Source organism: Meleagris gallopavo, chromosome 17, assembly GCF_000146605.3.
Source record: "Meleagris gallopavo isolate NT-WF06-2002-E0010 breed Aviagen turkey brand Nicholas breeding stock chromosome 17, Turkey_5.1, whole genome shotgun sequence".
NCBI lineage: Eukaryota > Metazoa > Chordata > Aves > Galliformes > Phasianidae > Meleagris > Meleagris gallopavo.
The window spans coordinates 5,736,564-5,760,770 of record NC_015027.2 but is presented as its reverse complement, the minus strand read 5'-3'; the positions used below and the strand labels follow the sequence as shown (position 1 = coordinate 5,760,770).

At 47.7% G+C, this 24,207-nt stretch overlaps 2 protein-coding genes across 3 annotated transcripts in view; one reads left to right on the top strand and one right to left on the bottom strand.

The window, feature by feature from the left end:
* The first annotated feature begins 379 nt into the window (after positions 1-379).
* On the top strand, positions 380-4,293 carry HPD (4-hydroxyphenylpyruvate dioxygenase). 2 transcript variants are annotated; one of them, XM_010720131.3, is made up of 14 exons: positions 380-459; positions 566-592; positions 1,124-1,186; positions 1,526-1,630; positions 1,719-1,761; positions 1,837-1,919; positions 2,080-2,169; positions 2,259-2,362; positions 2,447-2,524; positions 2,623-2,785; positions 2,899-2,970; positions 3,186-3,308; positions 3,395-3,511; positions 3,662-4,293. In XM_010720131.3, the coding sequence occupies exons 1-14, from the start codon at positions 457-459 to the stop codon at positions 3,770-3,772; spliced, it is 1,182 nt and encodes a 393-aa protein (XP_010718433.1). In that variant the 5' UTR covers positions 380-456; the 3' UTR covers positions 3,773-4,293. The 2 variants fall into 2 exon arrangements, with proteins under 2 accessions (XP_010718433.1, XP_031411827.1); XM_031555967.1 differs by having other exon boundaries at positions 449-459; positions 1,526-1,761.
* A 5,268-nt stretch (positions 4,294-9,561) lies between these two features.
* SETD1B (SET domain containing 1B, histone lysine methyltransferase) overlaps positions 9,562-24,207 on the bottom strand; it is a gene marked incomplete at its 5' end in the record, with an annotated part of 42,169 nt that continues 27,523 nt past the window's right edge. Inside the window, 11 exons of the mRNA XM_010720130.3 lie at positions 9,562-9,834; positions 10,589-10,726; positions 11,066-11,185; positions 11,902-12,033; positions 12,306-12,472; positions 13,349-14,905; positions 16,519-16,989; positions 17,428-17,551; positions 17,802-18,019; positions 19,320-19,407; positions 20,529-20,699. Of these exons, the coding sequence (XP_010718432.2) occupies positions 9,661-9,834; positions 10,589-10,726; positions 11,066-11,185; positions 11,902-12,033; positions 12,306-12,472; positions 13,349-14,905; positions 16,519-16,989; positions 17,428-17,551; positions 17,802-18,019; positions 19,320-19,407; positions 20,529-20,699 (3,360 nt within the window). The remainder of the gene's footprint in view (positions 9,835-10,588; positions 10,727-11,065; positions 11,186-11,901; positions 12,034-12,305; positions 12,473-13,348; positions 14,906-16,518; positions 16,990-17,427; positions 17,552-17,801; positions 18,020-19,319; positions 19,408-20,528; positions 20,700-24,207) is intronic.

The window sequence follows — 24,207 nt, the reverse complement described above, 5'->3', positions numbered from 1 at the left end:
GGCAGCGCCGCGGGGTGATGCAGCTGTGCCGTTACCGTAGGGTGATGTGGGGACGGCAGCTCCGGGGGATTGACGCAGCAGTGCCATTGCCATAGGGTGGCACACCTGTACCGTTCCGTGGAGTGGCGCAGCAGTACCATCAGCAGGGTGCTGGCAGTGCCACCACAGCAGTGTCACTGCTGTAGAATGACAGTGTTACGGCTGTGCATTGCTTGGTGTCACACAGCTGTGCCATCCCATGAGTGACAGCGCAATGTCATTGCCGTGAGATGACTTTGGCTGTGCAATGGGTGACGCAGTGCCACCGCCCACCTGTCCGGCTGCCACCACTGCTGTCCCCAGCTCTGGGCAGTGCCCTCGGGATGGGGTGTGGTAGAGGAGGAGCACCTTTCCCTATATCAGCCCCATGCTCAGGGTCGCGCTCTCTTTGCTGCTGCCGCATTGCAGGGTCACAGCATGGTGAGGGCCGGGGAGTGGGCACAGAACTGCACGTTTGTGGGAGAAATTCCCCGTGTTTCCCCTCAGCCTCTCACCCTGCTCACTGCTTCTCCCACTTCTCTTGCAGACGACGTACACGGACAAAGGGGAAAAGGTGAGTGCCTCCTTGCTCCATGCTTGGGGGGGGATTCTGTCCTGTGCTCAGCACTGGGAGCCTCATAGCTGCCCCGCAGTGCTCCCAGTGTGGTGCTGGAGCAGTGCTGGGTGCTTTGCTGCCAGGTGAATCGTTAACGCTGCGGGGTTAATGAGGGCAGGCGGCAGGGCTGGGCTGCAGCTGCCGTCTCCTTCTCCGTGACCCAAATCCCAAACCCTGAACCCAAGCCTCCCACCACATGTTTCAATAGGACCAGATGCCCCTGGGCTCACTTCTTGGCTGATACCTGGATGCTTTGCAGCACTTTGCTCCATGCAACTGGAGCCAACGCTGTGCCCTGTGTACAGAACAGCCTGCATGCAAAACACTACAAAAAATTATCAGGGCAGGGGGCTGGGGCTTCATCCATGTCACTGGGGTGCACTCACAGGAATTGCATTGGGAGAAATTCCATTTGGAAGAACTGTACCCAAAGGAATCACAACCCACAGGAATTGCAGCACATATAACTTCTTTTTCCCTTCCCTTTAGCACCAGCGAGGCCGCTTCATCCACTTCCACTCCATCACATTCTGGGTGGGCAATGCCAAGCAGGTAGGAGGCCGCAGGGGTGGTGGTGGTGGTTATTGGCTACTGGGGGATGGCAAGGCCGTGTGTGTACGTGCGTGCGTGTATGTGTGTGTGTATGTGTGTGTGTGTGTGTGTGTGTGCGTATGTGCGTGCTGATAGCAGCCCTGGCCCAGGGCCACGGCCTTGAGCCCTTGCGCAAGGTGGGGGGTGGACGTCGGGGGTGCGCATGGGGCAAAAACGCAAAGGGAAAGCAAAAATGTGTCACGCTCCGCTGCACGCAGAGCGGAGTGAAAGGCTGTGCTGGGAGCAGCCAATGCCCTCACGCACGTCGCACAGCCATGTACACGCCGTGCTGTGCTGCAGGCCGCCTCGTACTACTGCAACAAGCTGGGCTTCGAGGAGCTGGCGTACCGCGGGCTGGAGACCGGCAGCAGGGAGGTGGTGTCACACGTCATCAAGCAGGACAAGGTGTGCAGTGCTGCGGGATGCGCTGAGCACCGGTGGTGGGATCATTCCTCCCATCGCCAACCCTTCCTCCCGTCCTCTTTCACCCCAGATCATTTTCGTCCTCTCGTCGGCACTCAATCCAGGCAATGAAGGTAGGTCTGTAGGTCTGGGCCGGGGCTGTGGGTGCTCTGCGGTGCGGTGACCCCGCTGACATCGGCTGCCGGCAGAGATGGGTGAGCACATGGTGAAGCACGGGGATGGTGTGAAGGACGTGGCCTTTGAGGTGGAGGACTGTGACTTCATCGTGCAGGTAGGCAGCGCGTGCGAGGTACAGCGGGCGCCCTGAAATGGTGAGTTTGGGGGAAAAGGAGCGATTCTGGGGCTGCTGGGTACCATGGCCGCACGTCCCCACATTGGTGTGGGAAGGGCCCCGGGGGCACGTGGCAGGACGGGCACTCTCCTCTGCTCAGAAAGCCAAGGAGCGCGGAGCTGTGGTGGTGAAGGAGCCCTGGGTGGAGGAGGACAAGTTTGGGAAGGTGAAGTTTGCTGTCATCCAGACGGTGAGTGATGAGGGCACTGAGCCCCCCCACACACAGTGCAGTCTGTACATTGCAGCAATGGGCACAGAGCCTTTTCCTCCCTTGCACAGTACGGTGACACAACGCACACCTTGGTGGAGAAGATCAACTACAAAGGGCTCTTCCTGCCTGGGTACCACGCGCCCCTCTTCAGAGACCCACTGCTGCCCAAACTGTGAGTCGCACAAGGTCCCATTGTGGGGATGAATCCCACCACGCAACTGCTATCAGGGCTGAGTGCCGCCCCGTGTCCCTGCAGGCCGAGCGCCAAGCTGAACTTTGTGGACCACGTGGTGGGGAACCAACCCGACCTCCAGATGGTGCCGGTGGCAGACTGGTGAGAACAGGGCAGGCTGGGGGGAGGCCGAGGGCAATTAGCACAGAGCAGAGGTTCATCAGTGCGAGGGCTGCAACACGGCTGCTGTGGGTGGGCAGGTACCAGAAGAACCTCCTCTTCCACCGCTTCTGGTCGGTGGATGACAAGCAGCTGCACACCGAGTTCAGCGCCCTGCGCTCCATCGTGGTCACCAACTACGAGGAGACCATCAAGATGCCCATCAACGAACCGGCAAACGGCAAGAGGAAATCCCAGATTCAGGTGAGCACAGCGATCGGGCCGTCACCGCCACCAGCACAAGGCTGGGGTGAAGGAGATGGGATGGGGCTGGCGCTGCAACCATACCTGCACTGCAGTGAGATGTTTCCCTACAGGAATACATCGATTACTATGGAGGGGCCGGAGTGCAGCACATTGCACTCAACACCTCCGACATCATCTCAGCGGTGAGTGCCCCCAGGGCAGCCCCACTCAGGGACGTGTCACAGGGGGTGATGCCTCATGGATAGAGTCCTTGTGTGGTGGCCAACTCCACGTTGGGCCCAAAGGGACAGTGGGACAGGTCCTCGTGCACCACTTGGGACAATGCAGTGGGAAGTGTTGAGTTGCATCTCAATACCTCCTGTCCACACGTGCCCGACCCAGAGCTCCCTGTTTGCAGATCACCAACCTGAAGCAGCGCGGCATGCAGTTCATGGACGTGCCATCCAGCTACTACCAACTGCTGCGGGAGAGGCTGAAAACTGCCAAGATCAAAGTGAAGGAGAGCATCGACAAGCTGGAGGTGGGTTGGGCGCAGCAGGGCGATGCAAAGCCGTCCCCTTGTTCCCTGATGGATCTCAGAGCTATTTCTCTATTGCTTGTCTCCAGGAACTGAAAATCCTGGTGGACTTTGATGAGAAGGGATACTTGCTCCAGATCTTCACCAAACCAGTTCAAGACAGACCCACGGTCTTCCTGGAGGTCATCCAGCGGCACAACCACCAGGTTGGTTGGAGAGTTTCACTGCTACAAGTAATAGAGGCAGCCTTAGCATTGAGTGGCAGCCCGAGGACCTCACGGCACCCAGTGCCACCAGCACCACAATGCTGTGATGAAGCCTTAGGGCATAATGTGGGTAATGCCATCTTCCCACAGGGCTTTGGTGCTGGGAACTTCAAGTCCTTGTTTGAAGCTATTGAAATTGACCAGGATGCACGAGGCAACCTGACTGTCCTGAGCCCCAATGGAGAGACCAAGCGCATGTAGAGGCGGTGTGCGGGCTGCCCGTGGTGCTGGGCCACAAGGAGCTGAATCACAAACAAAGTGGGAACTGGCTGTGCTTTGTCAACAGCCCAGACTTACATGTAACAAACGGGATGTTGCTGCCAAGCTGTGATGGGCAAGGAAGGATCCAGCCCGGGCTTTGCATGGGAGAGGGAACGTGGCCAATGCCCTCACCCCAGCACAACCCCATCCAAGCCCCCGAATCCCAAACACAGCACAGACTCATGGCACACATGTAGGTTCAATTCTGAGACATGATTTTAGGGCAGCCACAGCATTCTAGAATGAGATGAACAAATGTATGGGCTTCAGCTTTCCCACCGGTGTAATGTGGCATTGCTCTAGGACCTGTCAACTCCTGAATTAATGAAGGGTGGAATATCTCCAGTATCTCAAGAAGAGATTGCTGGGTTTGTGGCCACTGCCCGCCCCCCTGGGTGCTGTCACAGTCCTTGCATGGGGACTCTCCCTCCTGCCATAATAAATCCGTCTGTCACAGCTGAGTGCTGCTGAGTCTGTGCTGCAGTCACTGGGGGCCAGGGAGGAGCTGAGGCTCCAGGTTCAGTGCCAGGAGCTGCTGTCATTGTGTCACACACCTTGCTAATAAATACCTGCTGAGTGTGTCCCAGCCCTGGAGGTGCCCACGGCCAGCTGGATGGGGCTCTGAACAACCTGCTCCAGTGGAGGGTAACCAGCCCTTGTCAGAGGTTGGAACTGGATGGGTTTTCAGGTCCTTTCCAACCCAATCATTCAATAATTACGTCAACCTCGAATGTTCCCTGAGGCCCTGCAGACCTCAGAACATCTGAAGAACATCTCAGGATGCTTTGGTGGCCCTGGGTGGCACACACCTGCACTCTGAATCCTCACAGTACCCACCGCAGCTCCCTTCACTTCCCAGTGTGGAAGCAAAGCCCTGAGTGGAGCCCATGCCTCAGGCTCCTGGGACACAGCGTGAGCCCATCCAGCAGCCCCCAGGTCAAATACTGGCAGCACCATCTCCATGGGTCCCATCCCCATTGTAATTAGTAAGAGACAAACAAGGAGAAGGCACAGCAGCACAAGCTTCTTTTCCTCCTCTATCAGCTGCTGCATCCACCTCTGCCTTGGGATCTCTTTTTCCAAAACTCAGTCCAGAAAACACTGAAGTTGGTATCTGTGAAGGTGGGATCCCATGCAGGCACACGTGGTGCAGCTGCTTCAGCACCAGCTGTGCATGGGGGCTTCACTTCAATGCAGAGCTGTGTCAGAGCCTTAATGCTAATGTAGCTTTAAGGTTACAAACTTGACCAGCTCGCACACTTCTTCCTTGCCACAGCTGTGTGACGATGCTTAACTACAGTTCCTGCCTGCTATGCTGGATATTTTCAGCTCTCCCAGTTCCCAGCACAGGTCCAGGAGCACAAAGCCCCGACTACACATGAAGCACAACGTAGTTTTTTCTGTAAGAAAAGTCAGTATATTTATGGTTTGCTTTATAAAAGTTACTATAATACAATGGTACATAGTATTCAATTCACAAAAATATGAACAAATATATACAGCATGACACATCCACAACAAAAACACTTTCTTCAAAACAAGATACATACTGGTGACGGATTCTATATGCACAAAACATCCCTAAATTTATAAATTTGCTTAAAAAAAAGAAAAAGCAGAAACCCTAAATCTTCAAAGCAGAGATTTTTTTTTAAAGGAACTTAAAAAAATAATAATTCATTTATTGCAAACCATTTTACCTGCCCCCTTTTAAAGGAAGCCCTTTATTTTCACACCGTGAAATAAAACAACCTGTCACGGAACCAGAGAGCTGCAGGGAGCTCTTCCACTTCCCCATCACCTGCCCCTTTGCGTCCGTCACAACGTGTTTCTTTTCACTCAAACAAATACTACAGTGGCAATTAAGGAGGAAACTCATAAAAACAAATATTAAAATGAAAAAAAAAAAAATCCAGTTGCAAACTCGCTTAAATACATTGTAGGATGTCTATTAGACTGTACACATTTCCTCGCTTGAAATAAATAGATTTTGCACATTAGGTTTCAGACTAGGGGGAAGGGGCAAGGAAGAAGCCTCGACTTGGCAAATTTTTGTCTTCAGTTTCTTAATGCTGCTAATTCCATCTATTTATTTGACAAAAAAAAAAAAAGCCCCAAAACAAAACCCCCATATTTGTACAGAATTTACATTATACAAAGCTTGACACAAGCTGTAAATGCCACCAGCTCCTTCGCTATCCTCAGTCCTTCTTCCTCCCCATCTCCTTGCCATGAAACAGAGCTGGGATCTGTTTAAAAAGAACTCCAAATTACAATAGTCACTTTTAATAAATTATTTACATGCTCTTGAAGTACAAAGAAATCAGCAAAAAAATTTCAACATGTTTCTACAAGAAACAGTGTTTGAAGAGAAGATTCTTGTTTGCCTATGTACATAAGATGCTTCTTTTTTTTAATAGACTTCAAAATCCTTTTTTTTTCCTTAAATTTTTATTTTATACAGAAATGCACTGAAATGATCCCTGAAAAAAGTCACAAAAACCGGAACTGAAATTACTGCATACTTTGTTGGAGTTTAAAAATGTTTGTCTGTAGAAATAAGCTGCTCTATACAATACAAATATCTGCAAGATGAGCCCCATCCCCTCCTGCCTCCACAGCCTCTGCACGGGACCCCTGTGGGACCCACAACGCTGTGAGTGCTGCACGGCCACGGCAGCCCCTGGCAGCACAGCGGGGCCCTGCGTGCACCCCGCCTGGGTGAGCCCTGCACACTCCAGCAGAGACTGCAGTGAGATGCAGTTCTGCAGGGAGCACAGCCAACATCCCTCTCTATTTTGTTTTACGGTTTGATTTAAGCGGAAAAAAAAAATGGGACAGAGAACAGAATGACTTCAGCAAATGGTAAGCAGCGTCCTGGGCAGGGTTCTGCTCAGCCCTCGCCAACATTTCCACGCCCATGATGATGGTGAATGCTGGGTCTGGCCCAGGGGCTGCACCACGAGTACTCTGCCCCTCCAGTGTCCTCCTCCCACCCCAGCCCTGTCTGAGCATGAGGCAAAGCACCTGGGGGTCACAAAACACCTCTATGGGCTGCCTTCTCCACCTGCATCTGCAGCTCCTCAGCCCCTCTGGGAACCACCACCAGAACCCATGAGGGATGGGGCGGCTCTCAGAGAAGCTGCGGGGGGAGAAAGGAAAGAGAAGGCTCAGGGTTGGCTTATCCAGCTGGGATTCTACAGAGCAATGGGTTACAGGCAGCTTCAGAAGCACCCAAGTGACTTTGGTGCAGAAGGCCTTTGGCATCCAAATCCCTTTGGTGCTCCTCCAAACGCCCTGAAGGAACCCAAGCTGCAGCCTTGCCTCAGGAGACCAGGGTCTGTCCCCTGCACACACAGCAGCCTGTGCCCCATTCGAAGCACACGGACAGGCTGAGGAACACAGAGCTGCTGTTGGGCTCCTCAGGGCTGGGCACACATGGGATTTTTCCCCCACAAAGCCATGTTAACATCCAGGTTTGGTGGACTTGAGAGGAAGGAGGCTGAGAACAAGGTGGGCTTCATTCTGAAACAACATCTGTGCGTTCTCAATGCTTTGAAAGCAAAAGACCCAGCTGTAGCAATGCCAACTGAAGCATCAACATGATAGGAGCCTCATTTAAAGAAAAGGAGCAGAGTAGTTGGCTTAATCCCCAAAAGCTCTTGCCACAGGAGCTCAATGCACTGTCTATGCTCAATGACACACTGCTCACAGCTTCAGGTTCTGACCCACAACTACCCCATCGCTGGAGAGATTCACTAAGAGAGGGGGAAACCTTCAAAGACCATAGGATACAACAAAACTGAACAACAGCACAGATGAGACTACAGACTGCCCAACCTCAGGGCCGGTTCCCTTCCCTCAGGCTGCAGTGCAGGCACACTGGGGCCCTTGTAAGCCCCAATCAAGACAGATCTGAAGCAGGAACTCGAGCACAGAGGCCTAACCTACAGCAAGCCCCCGCACTGTGGGACAGGCATGGCAGTTCCCAGCAAGGGCGGCAACACTTTCCAGGAAACTCTTTTGCAAGGTTGTAACCTCTGATCATGAGGAGCTGTGGTTCAACAGCAATTGCCACTAATTTGAAAAGGAATGGGAATACAGCTGTGCTTTTGCTCTATGGGGAAGAGATTTTAGTTATGCAGATGATGTTTGCATTTTATAATTACATTGCAATTTCCCTATAAGTCAATTACAAAGGCTTAGTACAAACAACCTCTACATTTGAAGCAGAAGAGACTCAATGCAGGCTGAAATAAATGATCCTGTCCATACCCAAACAGTCATGTAACACTCCTAGATCACACCCACAGAAACATTTCTTCTGTGTTTTGGCTCATTTTTAAACGGAACCTCTTGATGAACTGCAAACTTCACCTCAGTGCATCTACAAGGACAAAACAGATCAAAAAAACACTCCAAAATATGCATTTGGAGCTCAAAGCAGCACTCATTCCCGTGCTGCAGATGGGGGAGGATAGGGTGCAGCCTGTGCTCAGGGGCACTGCCCACCACGTCTGCACTTACTGCAGGATGGGACCACCCAGGGCAAGTTACTGAGTAACTGGGGGAGGTCCAGCCTGCTCCTATCACAGCAGGAATCTCCCCATTCAAGGTCAGGGCAGACAGGTCCTGTAAAGCACTGGGAAGGCTGGGAGAATCGAGGAAAATCCATATGAGTAACACTTCAGACTGTTCCCCATCAACAGGAATAAAATCTTATTATGAACGTGAGGTGTAGTGTACCCTTAAAAGGAAGGTAAGATTTCTATGGAATATCTGAGGCGTATTTCCTACTTAATTTCAGCTCCAGACTTTTTTTGAACACTAGACAGACAAACCAATCTATGAGAAATCCTGAAAGGTCACGCGTTGCGCCACAATTCTGGGACTAAACAACTGACTCTGTTAGCAATGATTGCAGAACCCACTCTCCCTTGTCTGGGTGCTGAGGCTTTGATCCCCCAATATACCAGCACGGCATGCGACCATCAGCGATGAGCCCAAGGCACAAGCCCAGGCCATGGCTGCCCTGATGTCCCCAGGGTGTCTGGCTTTGGGGACTTGTTCAGGCTCACCCCTAATGAAAAGGCAGGACAGGTCACCTACAGTCTCACTGCAGACACCTCCATGCACACACACACACACACACACACACACACACACACCCATTCACACACCCTCGAGCCTCTGGATTCCTCTGTAACATTAACCTGACATTTATTTACAGCTTACTCTGAGAAAACTGTGCAATTTCAGCCAATCAAGCTCCCAACAAACCCTATATGGCATTTTCAGTCTCTGCTTCACATTTAAACGTTGAATGCCTTTTTCAACCAACAAAACTGATGAGGAAAAGGTAGCAGCATTTACGAAAAGATGAAGGTTTATAACAATTAAAAAAAAAAAAAAAGGTACCATTATCCCATTATGGAGCATTAACGTAGGGACTGAACAGACAGAAGCTAGTGTTTGGATAGACCACACCACAGAACAGCAGTCACCTTTCTGCGTGCGTGTTGGATCTGAAAAGGAAAGAGCACCTGAAACATGAACAGTCCTCGTTAGCATGTGCGCTTTTTGCTTTCATCCGTGATCCTGGCAGAAGTGCGAAACTTGCTTGGTTTTCCTCTTCTCTTTTTTCCTTTTTTTTTTTTTTTTTAATACTTTTTTTTTTTTTAATTTTTTTTCTTCCTTTTTTTATCATTTTTTTCTTTTTTTTTTTTTCTTTTCTTTTTTTTTTTTTTATTTTTGGCAAAGTGCAACCACACCTGGTTACCACAGTTTTGACATGGCCAAAGGTGCAAGTGTGACGAGAAACCTCGAGTTCAGTTTAGGGTTCCCCTGCAGTTCTCAGAGCCACATAAACATGGGATTTTTACATCCTCAATGGGAAACTTGTAGTCATAAGTAATTTCCTCATTCACATTGATGTGCTGTTTTGAGTAGATGACGATCTTCTTTTGAGACTCCACCGTGATCACTTTAGCATAACAATTTGGCTGCAGGGGTGATAGAACAGGTAATGATTTAGGTTCCTGATGCCATGACTTCCCAGCCTCCACACAATTATTCTAACATAGAGCAGGCCATCACTTTCCCAGACAGCCTCAGCCATGTTCCCAGAGCCTGGGCCCAGGGGACCCAGTGGGAAGCTGAGGGTTGGAGGCATGAAGCCAGAAACCAGAGCATCCCTAATTGTGCTCCACCAAAACAAGCATTGTGGTCATCTGCAGTGCACAGGAGCCCACACAATGTTCCACCAAGTTTGTCATGGACTAACAGTAGCTCAGCTAATGCTCAGTAACATGGTTGGACATCCAGAAGTCTCTGAGTGACAACCGCAGCACAAAACATAGGGGAAAGTAGTTTCTCCACCTACCAGGGCAAGACTACTTTTCCCATGTGGGCACTAGAATGAGATCGTTCCCACAGCAGAACAGCTGCTAAAATTGTTTTAAGGAAATACTTATTAGATGTGGTTGAACAGTATTCATCAGCGTCCCACAATATGGTCAGGAGGATTCTGAGTGCATTCTGTCTCACTGCATATTTAATTTCTCAGTTCCTTCAAATCTCTTCCTTACATAGGTTTAGACCCAGCTTTGATCTGTTGCAGCTCCTTAACTTAATCCTAACCCTTGCTACTTCTCAGTGAGTTCCTGATCAGTGAAGAACAGTGAGAACTCAATAGGTTTATCTGTATGTCAGAGTACAATTATATGAGGGGGGAAAAAATAATACACCAATACTTACATTGCAGCTGTGATTAATAAATCTGGCAAAGTTTCCACACTTTGTAGCATCGATGATTGTGTCATGGTCAACTCTGAACATGTAACTGCTCCCAATGCCTTCATCCTCGTATCGCTTTTCACGCATGTCAGCAATGACCTACAGAAACCCCCACGCATGGCATTAGAACACAAAGCAGGAATGATCTATGAGCAAAGATCTACACAAGGCTCACCTCAGCTGTGCTTGTGCTTCTCAGGATACATGATGCCAAATATCCAGAAGCTCAGAACAGGCTTCTGGAAGGCTTACTCCCTAAGGATTTGATCACTTTATTTCCATGGATTACTGAAAATCCAGCCTGTTCTTTTAAACCACATGCCAGTCTGCCTAGGTCACATAGCTAATGACCTACAGCAGTGACACCAGCCCAGCCATCAGACTTAATCACTTCTTTCAGCACGGTTTTGATCAGATTTCACTCATGTTCCAGCTTACCTGCCTGATATTCTGACCCACATACTCAATCACCATCTCATCAGCTGCAATGGGCTCCATGGCAAAAAGGCCCCAGTCGTGAATGTGGCTCTTGCAGAATTTTAGCTTTTTCTTCCGGAACTGCATGAAGAAAACACCCCAGAAACCCTGAATTAGTCCCAACATGGAAAGAGAAAACATGGAAAGAGAAAGGTTGGCCCTAGCCACAAGTAGTGCTTCAAGCCAGCCCAATTTCCTTCTGTCTTTTGGTGACAGGAGGGCAGTACAGCGGACACAGGAGGTCCCACAGAGACACAGTACTTGGGTTTGTACCACTGACCACATGCTGCTCTGGAGAACAGACCCCCTGGTGTCTCAGTTCTGCACAGCCTTGATGATAATAAGCTCATGCACTTATTTATAGCCATTTACCAAGCAGATCACACCTCTGCTCCTCACAAGAGAGCACACTGGACTAGAGTGCCCTGTTTTCCCAGTGTTCCTATTTTTAGGTGAAGTAGACCACAGAGATCTTTAAATTAGGTTACATGGAAGCACAGAAGAGCTTTGTACCACAGAGAGGCTCTGTGTTGGGTGATCCACTGAGAGCAGCTCTTCTGCTCACCAGAGCTGCTATGAAGCAGGGCTGCGGAACTCAACTGCCCAGAGCACCTCTGACCCACCCTGTACAGAGACTTCTGCCAGAAGGCAAAGCAACAGTTCCATTCTGGGCCCCTTTCAGGCCTTGGGCACCCACAGAGGTGCCCAGCACTGAGATGCCTGTCTGTCTTGCCCTGGTCTCAGCCTGCTGCTCCCAGCTAGCCTCTGCCCAATGCAGCCTGCCCGCAGGGACCTACCTTGAGCTGGTTGAACTTGAGCAGGTCGCTGTCGCAGCTACCAGTGAAGGAGGAGAGGAGCCTGCGTTGCTCTGACCGCCGCTCGGATCCAGCCCGTGTGGAAGCGTGAGGTTGGGCAGGGATGCTCATCCCCTGAGGACAAATGCATCATCAGAACTGACCCGATGGACATACCACCCTGCAACCCCATCCATGTGCAGTCTCTTGTGCCGTATCATCACAGAACACGTGGTCTTCTGAAACACCCTACTTTGAACACCAGCACTACCTAAATGGCCAGCTCAACACAGGCACAGCAACAGCATCATCTCCCTCCCTGCCAAATGGCAGGCTGCAGCGGGCACGAGGCCAGACAAAGTCAAATCTCATTCACACCTGGTGTTCAGCAGAAGACATGCCCTCACCTGTGTGTCAGCTGGAGGCTCCTCTGCAAAAGCTCGGCTATTATTGAGGTATTTGAGTTTGTCCTTCTTATCAATTTTGTAATAGCCTTCGCTTCGTGCACAGCCCGTGAGGTGCTCCCGCATCCCATCATCTCGCTTCTTTTTCTTGGGGGTGGAAAAGCTGGTAGGTGGAAAGAAGTTAAGGAGCAAAGCAGCTGCCAGGCGGTATCAGACAAAAACCTGCTGCAGTTACATGGAGCTAGCAGCTGCAGCTTGGAAAATGGGGAATGCTGTTGGGAGAGGCTGCAAGAAACAACAATTCTATTTTAAAAAGTTCCTCAAGCCCATACACCTACAGGAAAACCCAGCAGGTTCTTTCCTTAGCTGCATGCTTCGGGAAATTAAGAAAAAAATGTTTTAAACATAAAAACGTTAAGCTGTCAAGAGGAACCGTTTTGGAAAAAGATTTCCCTGCAGCACCAACCATGAACACAGACAGCAGCTGCCCACCCATCTGGCTGCACTCTTTTCCTTGGAGTTTTGAAAGAACACTTCTGTTCCCACTCCAGAAGTTACCCCAAGCCCTGAGGACACCGTGCTGAGTTCAGTAAAGCAATCTCACCCCCATGCCTCAGGTAAGGTGCAATGGATGAGCCATAGGCACTCAGCCCAGAAGGCTGGGAGACACTGCTCTGACAGGCCTCAGTAAATCTGCTCCTTCAGGGAGTTAGGGATCAGATATTTTAATTTCAGAAATCTTTAGCAATACATGGGGCAGTGCAGTTTGTCTTGTCTAACATAAAAACTAGCTTCCCAGAAATCTCCCCAGAAGAGATACGTACAGATTTCCCTTCAGTCCTAGCTGGAAAATGCAGCACAACAGCCACTTCTGCAATATTTCTGTACTGCAGCTTCAGGGAATAAAAGTCTAAACTTCTCTGCTGAAAAAAGTAATTGCTATTCTAATAAGCAAAGGCTTCTTCTACCCATTAACTTTGTTTTTTTGCAAAAAATGATCATCTTGCAAGTGTTGTGTAATGCAGTGCACCAGTGAGAAAGGATATAAGGATGGAATACCCACAGTGTGTCATTGAGCCAGTCCATACCATTGTCCTGCTGTAGGAGGCGGTCATACGTGATACACATGAATTTGATATCTTCCTCATCTATGCCTCCATTCCAAATATCATACAAAATGGTCATCTCCTCAAACTCGGAGCGTGGCCTGAACTGAGGCTGTGGTGGGGAGTACTCTGGGGAAGGAATCACTGGGAGGTGCTCGGGTGACTTCTTCTGCCTTCGCCACTGTCTTTTAGGCTTCACGTGAGCTTCTTCTTCCTTGAAATCTTCATTCCACTGGTTCTCCAATTCCTTAAATGGCAGTTTCTCTGCAACTGTCTCAGCTGCTATTTTCTCATGGAAGCTGTCATTCCTGAAATCTAGGGTGACGGCTTCAGGGTCCTTCAGTCCATAGAAAGCATCGGGGTGTGCACTCAATAGCTCTTTGCTCATAGCACTTTCCACCAAGGCCACAGGGACAGGAGGTGGCTCGATGGCTTTGCCCGAGTACATATCCAATGACAGGACAGAAGGTGGGGACCGTCTTGGCCGACCCGGCCTCCTTTTGGGAAGAACAGAAGGTGGTGGTGGTGGAGGAAGAATAGATGCACCAACGGGGACTTCTGGTGAGAGCAAAACAGATTTTACTTCTGCCTTGCACTCCTCGATGGGCATTCTTCCATCTCCAGGCATGCACGGCAGGGCTGCGATGGGTATCGGCTCGTTAGGTGGCAAGCCTATGTCTGTGCGGAAATCTGCTTGCGTGGGGCTGGCAAAGGGGATAGGAGAAGGAACGCTGTTCATGCTGATAGTAAGGGAAGCACCAAGAGGCTCTTTAAAAGGTTTCTCTTCTAGGTCATCCTCTGACTGTTTCTTGCCAGACAGAAGGCAAGGAATGGTAGCACCAGCCTCTGGGAAAGTAGGCGTGAAATTGAAATCTCTCCCAGGAGTCCGAGGAATGCCACTGTTAATGCCAGGAGACTGGGATGGATAGGAAAAGGGGCTCCCTGGGACTTGAGGGGAACTGAGGGTCAAGCTGCTTCCTGTAAGGGGAGCATCACTTCCTGGTGTGGCTGGAACAGTGTCTGTGCTCTGCGACTTTGCAAGGGGGTGTGAAGACTTGGCCAAAATGTCCCGCCCAGGAGTCCTAGGAATCTCCTCTTCTGTGGACGCTTTGGTCACCATTAATTGTTCAGGGAACTTTTCTGGAGGGACTACAGATTCCTCTTTACCAGGAGTCGATGGTAAGGGAAATGTGGAGGATGGCACCTTGTGGGCTGGAAGCAAAAGAATATCAGTCTCTGAATGGACCACTGTTTCCCGTCCAGGTGTGCGAGGCAACCGGTCCTCCTCCTCCACTGCAGAGGGCAGCTTTGTTTTAACATGCGTTTCTAAGCAGCTGTCATCAGACTTGCTAAAGAAGCTGCTTTTGTTGGGCAGAGGTTCTCCAAAGACTGCCACTGAAGTCGAGAGGCAGACTGTGCCAGCCTCCTCTTGTGATTCAGGCTTTGGGCATTCTTGTACCTCTGGCTCCAGCATGACAATGGGTTCGGGCTCTTCCACTAGGGAAAAAAAAATTAAAGAATGAGAAGTGTTGCTTCCACTTGGTTACACACCACTTGCCAGTAAAGGCACATTAAAGATGCTGCAGTTACACAACAGTTCAGTTCCACTGGGAAGCTTTAAAAGCACCAATGCTTTACATTTTGGAGACACAGAGTATGGAGTAATTACACACTACCACAGACATCCCTAATCGACCATTAAAAAAACACACAATTAATTTGAGAATTAGCTACTACACAGCCCAGAATGAAGGCTTTCTGCTTCCAAACCCCCTTACCACCTTTTTGCAGACATAAAAAGCATTAGTGAACTGTGGGGCAAAGGCTGTGGAGGACGTGTGTCAGAGCCCAAAGCAATAAGCTTTTCTGATTGGGCAGGTAAACTAAGTGTAGGGCTAAGAAGTACCCTCAGCTCTCCAAGGATAGAAACAAGGAAAGGAGAAGCATAATACTCCTGAACAACACATGAAGGAAATGGAAAGCCCTTGTAATGAATGAGGAGACACTCAGATGGTATCAGTGAGGCAATTTATATGCTGCTCTCTCTCTGCAGCAGGCTCATTTGTCTGGAGTTTATTTACCTCCTTAGATCCAGGGCCAAAATGAATCAACAGTGAATCATCTTAGGCAGCTCAAAATAACATTTTCAAGTGGGAGAGCAAAAGGAAGGGGAAACGCCTGGAGAACTGGAGGGGAAGTGTTATCCATCTGTGCTGAATGAACCAGAGAATCACAGGAGAAGGGTCAGACCCGCGTCACTCCTGTATGACCAGGCTGGGCAAGCACAACAAGAATGCTGCAGTTTGAGCTTGTGCCTGATTTAACATTTAGCCTTTAAGTCTTTCAGATTTTATAACAGCCAAGGAGTGATATCCTGGGCAGAGACCTGATTTCCAGCTCTGCAGGTGACAAAATACCACCCAGTTCCCAGATCTACAGCCCTCAGACACCCATCCTGCTTGAGGCTCACTACACTAGATACGCACTCCCTGTTGGCTTCCCCCTTCCTGCTGCAGAATTTGTCAAGCTTTCTGCATTCTACTCCTATTCTAGTCTTCAAGGGCTATACACAACTGTGTACTGAATCAAGACAAATCTGTTCTTCCAGCAAATCAGGGGGTATCATTCACTTAAAAGAACTAAGTTTAAAATAATAAAAATAGTACCATGAATCAGATAGAATTCTAAAACTCTGCTCACCTGCCACATACGGTTTAACAGTCACATACTTCTTTGGTATTAAAACCAAGAACAGTCAGTAATGACTCAGTAAGCACAGATACATGTTTCATTTTAGCAGCCATGGTTTTACTAACTTGAGCCTCAGCCATCACACCTTCCAGTCCCCTCTGGATGATAAGAACCACTCAGTTCCTGCAGGACACTAATTAAATTGGTCCAGGACAAGATTCTGGGTACAATAACCACCATTATCTGTACAAGCAAAAAGGTCTGTGCTGAACTTTACTAGGAAGAAAAGACACAGATAATCCCTAGCCTAGAGCCAAGCAGAAAGAAAAAACAACGGAAACAAAATCATACATATTGGACACTGCAAGAATACTGTATTTGGAAAAATAATAAGTGCCAAACCAAAAGGAAGACTATACCTGGCCTGCAGATGGGAGACAGTGCAAGTTTTGGCTCCTGGTCTCTTTCCATAACCAACTGTTTCAGTGTTTCAGCAGCAATAGATTCCTCTGGGACTTGATCACATTCACTTTCCTCTGCTTTGATTTCTTCCATCCCTTCATCCTTCTCTACCACAGCTGGCTCTGAGAGTCCCAAGCCCGTTGCATCCATGTAGTCCACAGGATATAGCTCCAAAATGGTCTCCCTCTTATCATCGAGAAGCTCATGACTGGCAGGTTCATGCTCTGTCTCAGCAACCATGGCTTCTCTGTCTTGATCTTCAGTCACCTCTTCTTCCTCCTCCTCCTCTTCTTCATCTTCGTCCTCCTCCTCCTCCTCTTCATCATCATCTTCATCTGAGTCAGAACTTGATTCAAATTCAGAGGAGTCCTCACTTTCATCTGATGATTCAACTTCAGCCTTGGAAGATGAGGGACTCGCTACATCTTCTGCAAGAAGAGCAGGTTACCATTAGTTCTGCTTTCTGACTTTAGTAAATCAGGCTCTACTACAGGAACAAATATTGTTTCCACACTTGTAATAGCATCAACAGCAACAGGTGGATTTGAAGGAATCCTCTCACAGTTTATTTTTGCAGGGATTATTAAACCAAGTATTTGGATGCTAACAGCAATCACCATACAGCAGGCAACTCCATAAGCAATAAAACTAGCACTGCCTGGCACCCTGCCCACATCACTCTTGGCAGATTGCCTCTTAAATACATTTGTACTGAGATTATGTATATCTGTATCAATTACCTTGTACAGAAACTGCCTTTCAGTGAAAGGGGTGCACAAATAAACACTGGCTTATGAATAGAGTGCAAAAGGGAGATCCCAAATGACCTGAAAGACAAACTTGCTCCTTTCCTTGGAATTGCTTACCCTCCTCAGAGTCCTGCTCTTCCTCTTTGTCACTTGTTTCAACACCTGTCTCCTCATAATCCTCTTCATCTTCATCATCCTCATCATCGTCTTCATCTTCCTCATCTTCATCCTCCTCTTCCTCCTTCACAAGAAAGCATTGTGAGAAATTAACAGTGTCTGACCCGCTGACCTGGCTATCACTATAGTAATCACCAGTGACTCTCAGAGATGCTGATCAGAGAACCTGAGGGTTTCTGTCCTATAGAGATTATTTTAGGAGAGACCCTATGACAAGCACTCATCTTCTAGAGAAAATAATGTTGAGATTTGGAATTACTAGGACCCCTTTTAATGACAGACAGCATTCAGAATGCAATCACAAACCAACACACCTTGCCAGGTGCTGCTTTCACCAAGCCTCCTTCTTCCTCCTGCTCCTCTTCTTTCTCTGAGGAAGACTCTTCCTCTTTCCCTGATGTCTCATCTCCCTCTTCCCCCTCACTGTCGAGCTCCAGTGGCCTTGCTGGTCGCCGCCTCAGCCCCACTGCTTCTGCATCCTTCTTTGACAGGTCAGATGTCGTATCGGAAGCATCTCTGTCCCTCTCCGACTCTGGTGAGCAAAACCAAGGAAATTGACATCAATTGACATCAAATACTTTGCAAGAGACTTGCAGACAACATTGTGAAAGCTTTTGCTTTGGGAAGATCAAAGTTGGTGCAATGTGTCCATGTGGTGTGAGTCCCCAAGCTCACAGGCACTTACTAATTTCACAGTGCAAGTGAGGGTGAGACTGGGTGCAAAGTGTTGAAAGTCTCAAGGAAGGCGTTATGCAGGAAGTCAAAGCTGACAAGCTCTAGGTGGAACAGCTAAGAGACATAGCACCATGAGATCATGATAGGAAAGCCAAAGAGGACCTTGCCAAGAGGTTGTCTCATCCCACACTGTCTTGGACACTGCTTGGAGAACAGTACTACAAAACTGTACCATCCTTAAGAAAAATGTGTTTTTGAGACAGGAATATCAGAATAGAATACAGAAGCGGCTGAATCAAGAAATGTAAGAATATACTGCACCAGTGGAGTCAAGCTTCCTCATGAATCAGAAGGAAGGCACGATGCATGATTCATGTCAGGAACCTCCCTGTATGCTTCCCTAAACAGACACACGCTAAGGGATACTAATGCTTTAACAACTCAGGGTTTGCTTTACTTTTTGAAGAACTGATGGATTGGTGGGTCTAGTTATGAAAAAGGCATTTAGTTAACCTTGGTTCTTATGACTTAATTCCTCTCTCTTTTCAGTTAAAAAAACAAACAAAACAAAAAACAAAACCTTTGCTTCTCTGCTTTAACTTTAAAACCAATTACTAGTCTGAATCAGGTTGATAGTACCACTATTTTAAATCCACTTTTAATGCAAAATAAAGACATGAAGCTTTGAATACCCTAATCTCCATTTTTCCGAGTTCCCAGGGGGAAAAAAAAGTTAATATTTGAAAATAGATTCTTCCAGCAAATAAATTTAAAAACTGCGCAGGGCAAACTGTCCCTTACTTACTTTCTCCCTCAACATACAGAGTGATTTGCAAGCATGCCTCTAGAATACAGTTAGTTCATCCATGAACTAACCTGAGCTCCCTCTACTGGGTGACCAGCTCTGAATCACCAAATCTACAAAAGGACATGAGTGTAACATGCAGGTCTTAAATTTCCCACCAGTGAATGTAAGATAACTGAATCCATAGGAGACACCTTCCAGCTGATAAGAGGTTTGCAAGAGGCAGGGCTTCGGCTCAAATCCTTTACTCTGTGTCTAACTGTAAGTGAGCACACTGCTGTGAAGTTTAAAAGAATGCAGCTTGCATGTGGCTTGCATCTGCTTGGGTTTGAAACAAATGTGCTGTACAAACCTTCATCTTCATCATCAACAGAAGTAGAAGGCCGGATTCTCTTCTGATCTCCTGCTGAGGCAGCTTCTGGTGGCTCCTTTCTTTTCACCTGAACAAAAGACAAAATTTGCATTTCTAAAAGAGTTTAGAAACAGCAGAAATCAACTTCTTAAACTGCTACTGCTTCACTTTGCTACTGTGACTTACACCCAGAAATCAAGGGCCACTTTCCCAGCTCTTGATCCTTTTATTTTCTTGCAAACAGCATTTTACTGTGAATGAAATTCCACCCCTTCATTTTGAATCAAAACACTTTCCATGTCAGCATGGTACATGTCATCATCAGGTACTTTGAATCTGACAGAGATAGCTTGTGACAAATGCACCAGTCTGAGTTGTAGCAGAACAGAAAAAGAATCTGAGCCTACAACATCTTAAAGAACCTCAAAACAAGTTTTATTTTAAATCAAGACTCCTGAATCTCTAGTCCCAAATCTCTACATGCTTTCTCTTTGTATTCAAAACTTCAGTTTCAAGGAAGTCCTCTCTAACACCACTTATTTTTTGCTTAAACTGCTAAAGAAAGAAAAAAAAACTTTCATTTTTTATGCTTCTACTTCTTGGCAGAAAGTATAAATAATCTTTAAAGTTAATGACCCCATAGTTGTAAGTATGATCCCATAAACTCACACGAGGTAGAAAACATTTTAAATCAAATGTCAGGTGTGACTCAGCTGCCACACTGTAAGACATTACAGTCAACTTATGCAAAAGAGCCAAGCTTCAAAATCTAGGAATCTGGTAGTGTTACAGGCCTATTATGAATGGTAAATCCAGCTCTGAATAAACTCTGCTTACGGAGTTCTAAGCAAAGAAATAGCTGTGTAAAGTGCTACTAGCATAAACATATTTTTACAACCATGCTGAAACACTGCATCCTAACACTGTCTCAGCTGAAACCAGCACATGGGCGCATGCTCCATTTACCTTACAGAGCAGAAATCCTTTACCAACAGTTCACACACAAGTGGCAGATGAAAGGCTAAGGCTGGGTAAGAGCATCCTTATTTTTTTTATTGGTGGGTTAGAAGGGATACTGGAGGAAAGAATCTTACAAGGAAACAGTATGGGGCTAACAGCCTGTGGGGCTTTGGGGCACAAACCTAGGTTTCTTCTCCTACTGCTCCTTTATGAAATGCTAGTGTAATGAAGACAGATCTTTGTTTTTACCTTGAAGGATGGCAACCGGATGGCCCCCCGTAACCCAATGCCCAAGCCAATTCCCTCATATCCCAGGCCTTCGCCTTTGTTCCAGTTCTCCAAGAGACAAGATGTGATTCGATCTTTTGGCTTTGGTTTCTCCTCCAGTTCTCCTCCGGACTTCACTGGAGTGAGAGATGCCTGCAACAGAAGGGAAAAAAAAAAAAAAGACCTTTAAAAGAGAAGTTTCCCTAGGGAGAATGTGAACTCCAGAAGCTATTTAGATAGCTGCAGTTCACGAAATACCCCTCCCTAGCTTGGGCATCAGTTTCTCTGAAGGCATCTGGACATGCACCACATGACCACAACACTTGAAAGGGTGAAAGCACAGAAGCTCTTCTTGACAATAAGACCTTCCCATCTTCAAGAAATCTTCTCCCCTTTGCATTTTAAGAAGTTATTTGAAGAAGTTATTTGCTCTGCACAAGGCACTAAAACTGCTGAAAACAAACCTGAGGAGACTCTCAGAGGAGTAGTTTGACATGGACACCAAGAGATCCTGCATTCAGAGCCATCAAACAACAAAGCAGACAGACATCACAGCACACTTGTCTTGAGCGAAGGACACTGGAGGTAATGTTCACTTGCATCAGTCAGTGGTGCAACATCAGCTAAAAGTCATTTTCACTTATAGACACTTACAGACACTAACAGAGCTAATTTGCTAGAGTGTAATCACTGAAAAGGAAGTGTAAGCTCAACTCTCCTGCTAATAAAGGACAGTACTAATGGGAATATCAAGCAGAGAACTCAGACAGCAGCCTTCCACACCCAGGGATGGTTGGTTATTCCTGACGCTGTGCTTAATGCATCTTGCTCAGCCACCCAAGCAGCACTAGACTTGGTAAGTGTTTCCAGGCAAAGACCACGGTACGTCCAAACAGTTTAAATACACCCATAGATGGTGACAACCACCTTCATTCCAGTGCCTATTCCAGTGCTTAACAACCCTTTCTATAAAGAAGTTTCTCCTGATATCCAACCTAAACTTCCCCTGGCACAACTTAAGGCCATTTCCCCTTGTTCTGTCACCAGTGAGAAGAAACTAACCCCACTTTCGCTGCAAGCACCCTTCAGTTGTTGGAAGAGAGCAATAAGGTCTCCCCTCAGCCTCCTTTTCCCCAGACTAAACAGCCCCAGAAAGTTCAGAAACAGTCAAAAGCACTCCATAGATAATTTGTGACTGAACACTGTTGAACAGCTTGGAAAAATGAAAAAAGAAAAAGCCCCAAAATAAAACCACAACGCTTCTGGAAGCGTTTGTACAAAAGGACACGTTGACTGCAGGAACCAGCACATGGAGGAGCTCAAACACAGTCACAATGAGCTTCTATCTCCACTGTGAAGGAAGAAGAGGGCTGCTGCAGCTGATGGTCCAAGGACATGAGCTATTAAGAGATCTTTCTCTCTACAAACCTGCCTCGTATATTTCTATAGAGAAAGATGAAAACAAGCACATATGTTGACTTATTTATACTTCCAAACCTCTGAAAAATAATAGTTTATTTCACTGCTATTAATCAGCAAGGAAAAATTATATCAGGAGTTCCAATTAAGACCATTAGGAAGGAGGAAATGGGGACACAGGGCATGTTTTGGGGAGACAGTTGTGTGTGACGACGTTTCAGCTCTAACAGTGCCTGGAGGCATTGGTCTGTTCTACAAAAATCAGCGATGGCAGTGTGTGGAGCCCCAGCCCACAGGTGTCACCAAGGAGCCCTTGGACAGGAACCTACCAGCAATAGGAAGGTGCCACTTAGCTGAATATTCCTAGTTTGTTCTCTTTGGCAAAAACAGACAGCTAATGGCTGGGCCTAGCAGAAACAAGGCTCAGACCTGGGTGGTTTCCCCATGTGCAACATGACACACAGCCTGGCAGAAGCTTCTCCAGACACTGCTCTGAAGCAGCAATGGCTCCTGGACAAAAAACACAAGTTTTTCCATGTGTTCCGTCAGATTGCTCACCTTCAGCACAACCTGTGCTGTACCAAGGTGCTGTAGAACAGCCAGCTTCCTTTACCAATGTGGTCTGCAAATTCCAGGTGAGAGAGAAACATTCTAAACCCAACCCCAGCACAATACATACAGGAGCCTGAGCACCCCTGCAGACCTGCCTCAACTTGCTTCTCCTTCACTGCAGAGCCTGGTTTAAAATGATTTCTTGGGTACTTCAGCTGCTGCTTTTGGGATCCATTCCTCTTGATCTCCTGGAAGCTCAGGGACTGACTCCAGCACCGCTAGCACGTACCTGCTGATGAAGGCAGCAGCTCTGTGCATTAGCCAGGAGCAGAGGACCAGGCTCCTTGCTACCCAACAGCCAGCTCTAAGCACATCACACTGTCAGGAAGCAGCTGCTCTGCAGCAGCAATATCAACCTCTCTGTAAACCAAGGAGCAATCTTAGGCATGAGAGCTAACATGCAACTAGCTTACAGAGCTTGTTGTGAGGGCACTGCTCTGGAAACTGGTATCTGAAACAAAAAGGGCAGCTGTGGCTCGTGGTGTTGCTTTATTTATTTATTTATTTTTATATATTTTTAAACAACTCATCGTAATAGTCACTGTAAAGATTGCATGAATCTTTCTGTAGCAATAGCTTTTTTTCATTTCACTGTGTATTAAATCACAGAGCAGTTTGCTTGCTGAGGAATGCTCTAAATTGGCTGAGAAAGGATCAGACAATTCATGCAAAGCTGTTCCCTTAACTAATCCTCATGTGTTTGGCCAATGTTCAGCTTTTGCATTAATTGCTGCTATATACAAGCACTGGGGAGGAGGGAGGAGTGCGGAACTGGGAATGTTCCTGGACTTTGTTGTACAAAGTGGGCACAGAGAGCTCTGGTTCTGGTGTTTTCAAGTACTCGTGCTTTTTGGAGCTAAAGTTCAACTTCCTCTTCAATGAAAGAAGCCTTTGCCAGTTTGTATCCCAATCTTGGGGTAATTTCCTCCTGCAAACTGCTTCCTGGAAGCAGCCACGAGTGGCCCAGACTACAAAAAAAAAATTTCTTACACTTCTCCAATTTTAGGTCCCAGGACTTCAGCAAGGGGTGAAAGAGAAAGGAGAAGCAAGGGTAAAAAACTGAACTTTAGGAGTTTAATAGCAAGGCCTCTCAATGTTGAAGGCTCTCCCTTCTCCGCCTGAAGGAGCAGCTGTGCCTGCCCCACTACTGACGCTCAGTGGAGTTCAGTCTTGGCAGGGCAAGTCTGCAGAGATGCATCAGTGGCTGCAATGATGCTCAGATGTCACCTAGCTCATGGACTGGGGTGGTAACAATGCCTCTCTCAGTGAAGATGTTACAGCCCCTCAGAACATCTGGAAAAACAGAGGGTTTGCTCATTGTCCCCCTCGGATCGTGCCCCAGCATGGGAGGAGAACAAGGTACCTTCATCTAAGACCATATTTGTTCTCATGGAAAAGTAGCACAAAATGCACGTAGCAACACCACAAAATTGAGCCAGGTTTAACACCTGGGTGCTAATGTGTCCCAGGGCTGAAATCTGCTGCTTATGGGCCGCTCTTGACCCACCTGGCACAGAGACCAAGGAGGCAGATGCAGGACATATCTGCTTCCCATTTAATTTCAGCACCCAAGCAATAGGGTTTTCTCACAGCAAAACTATTATGTGATTCTATTTTTTTTCTAGGTATC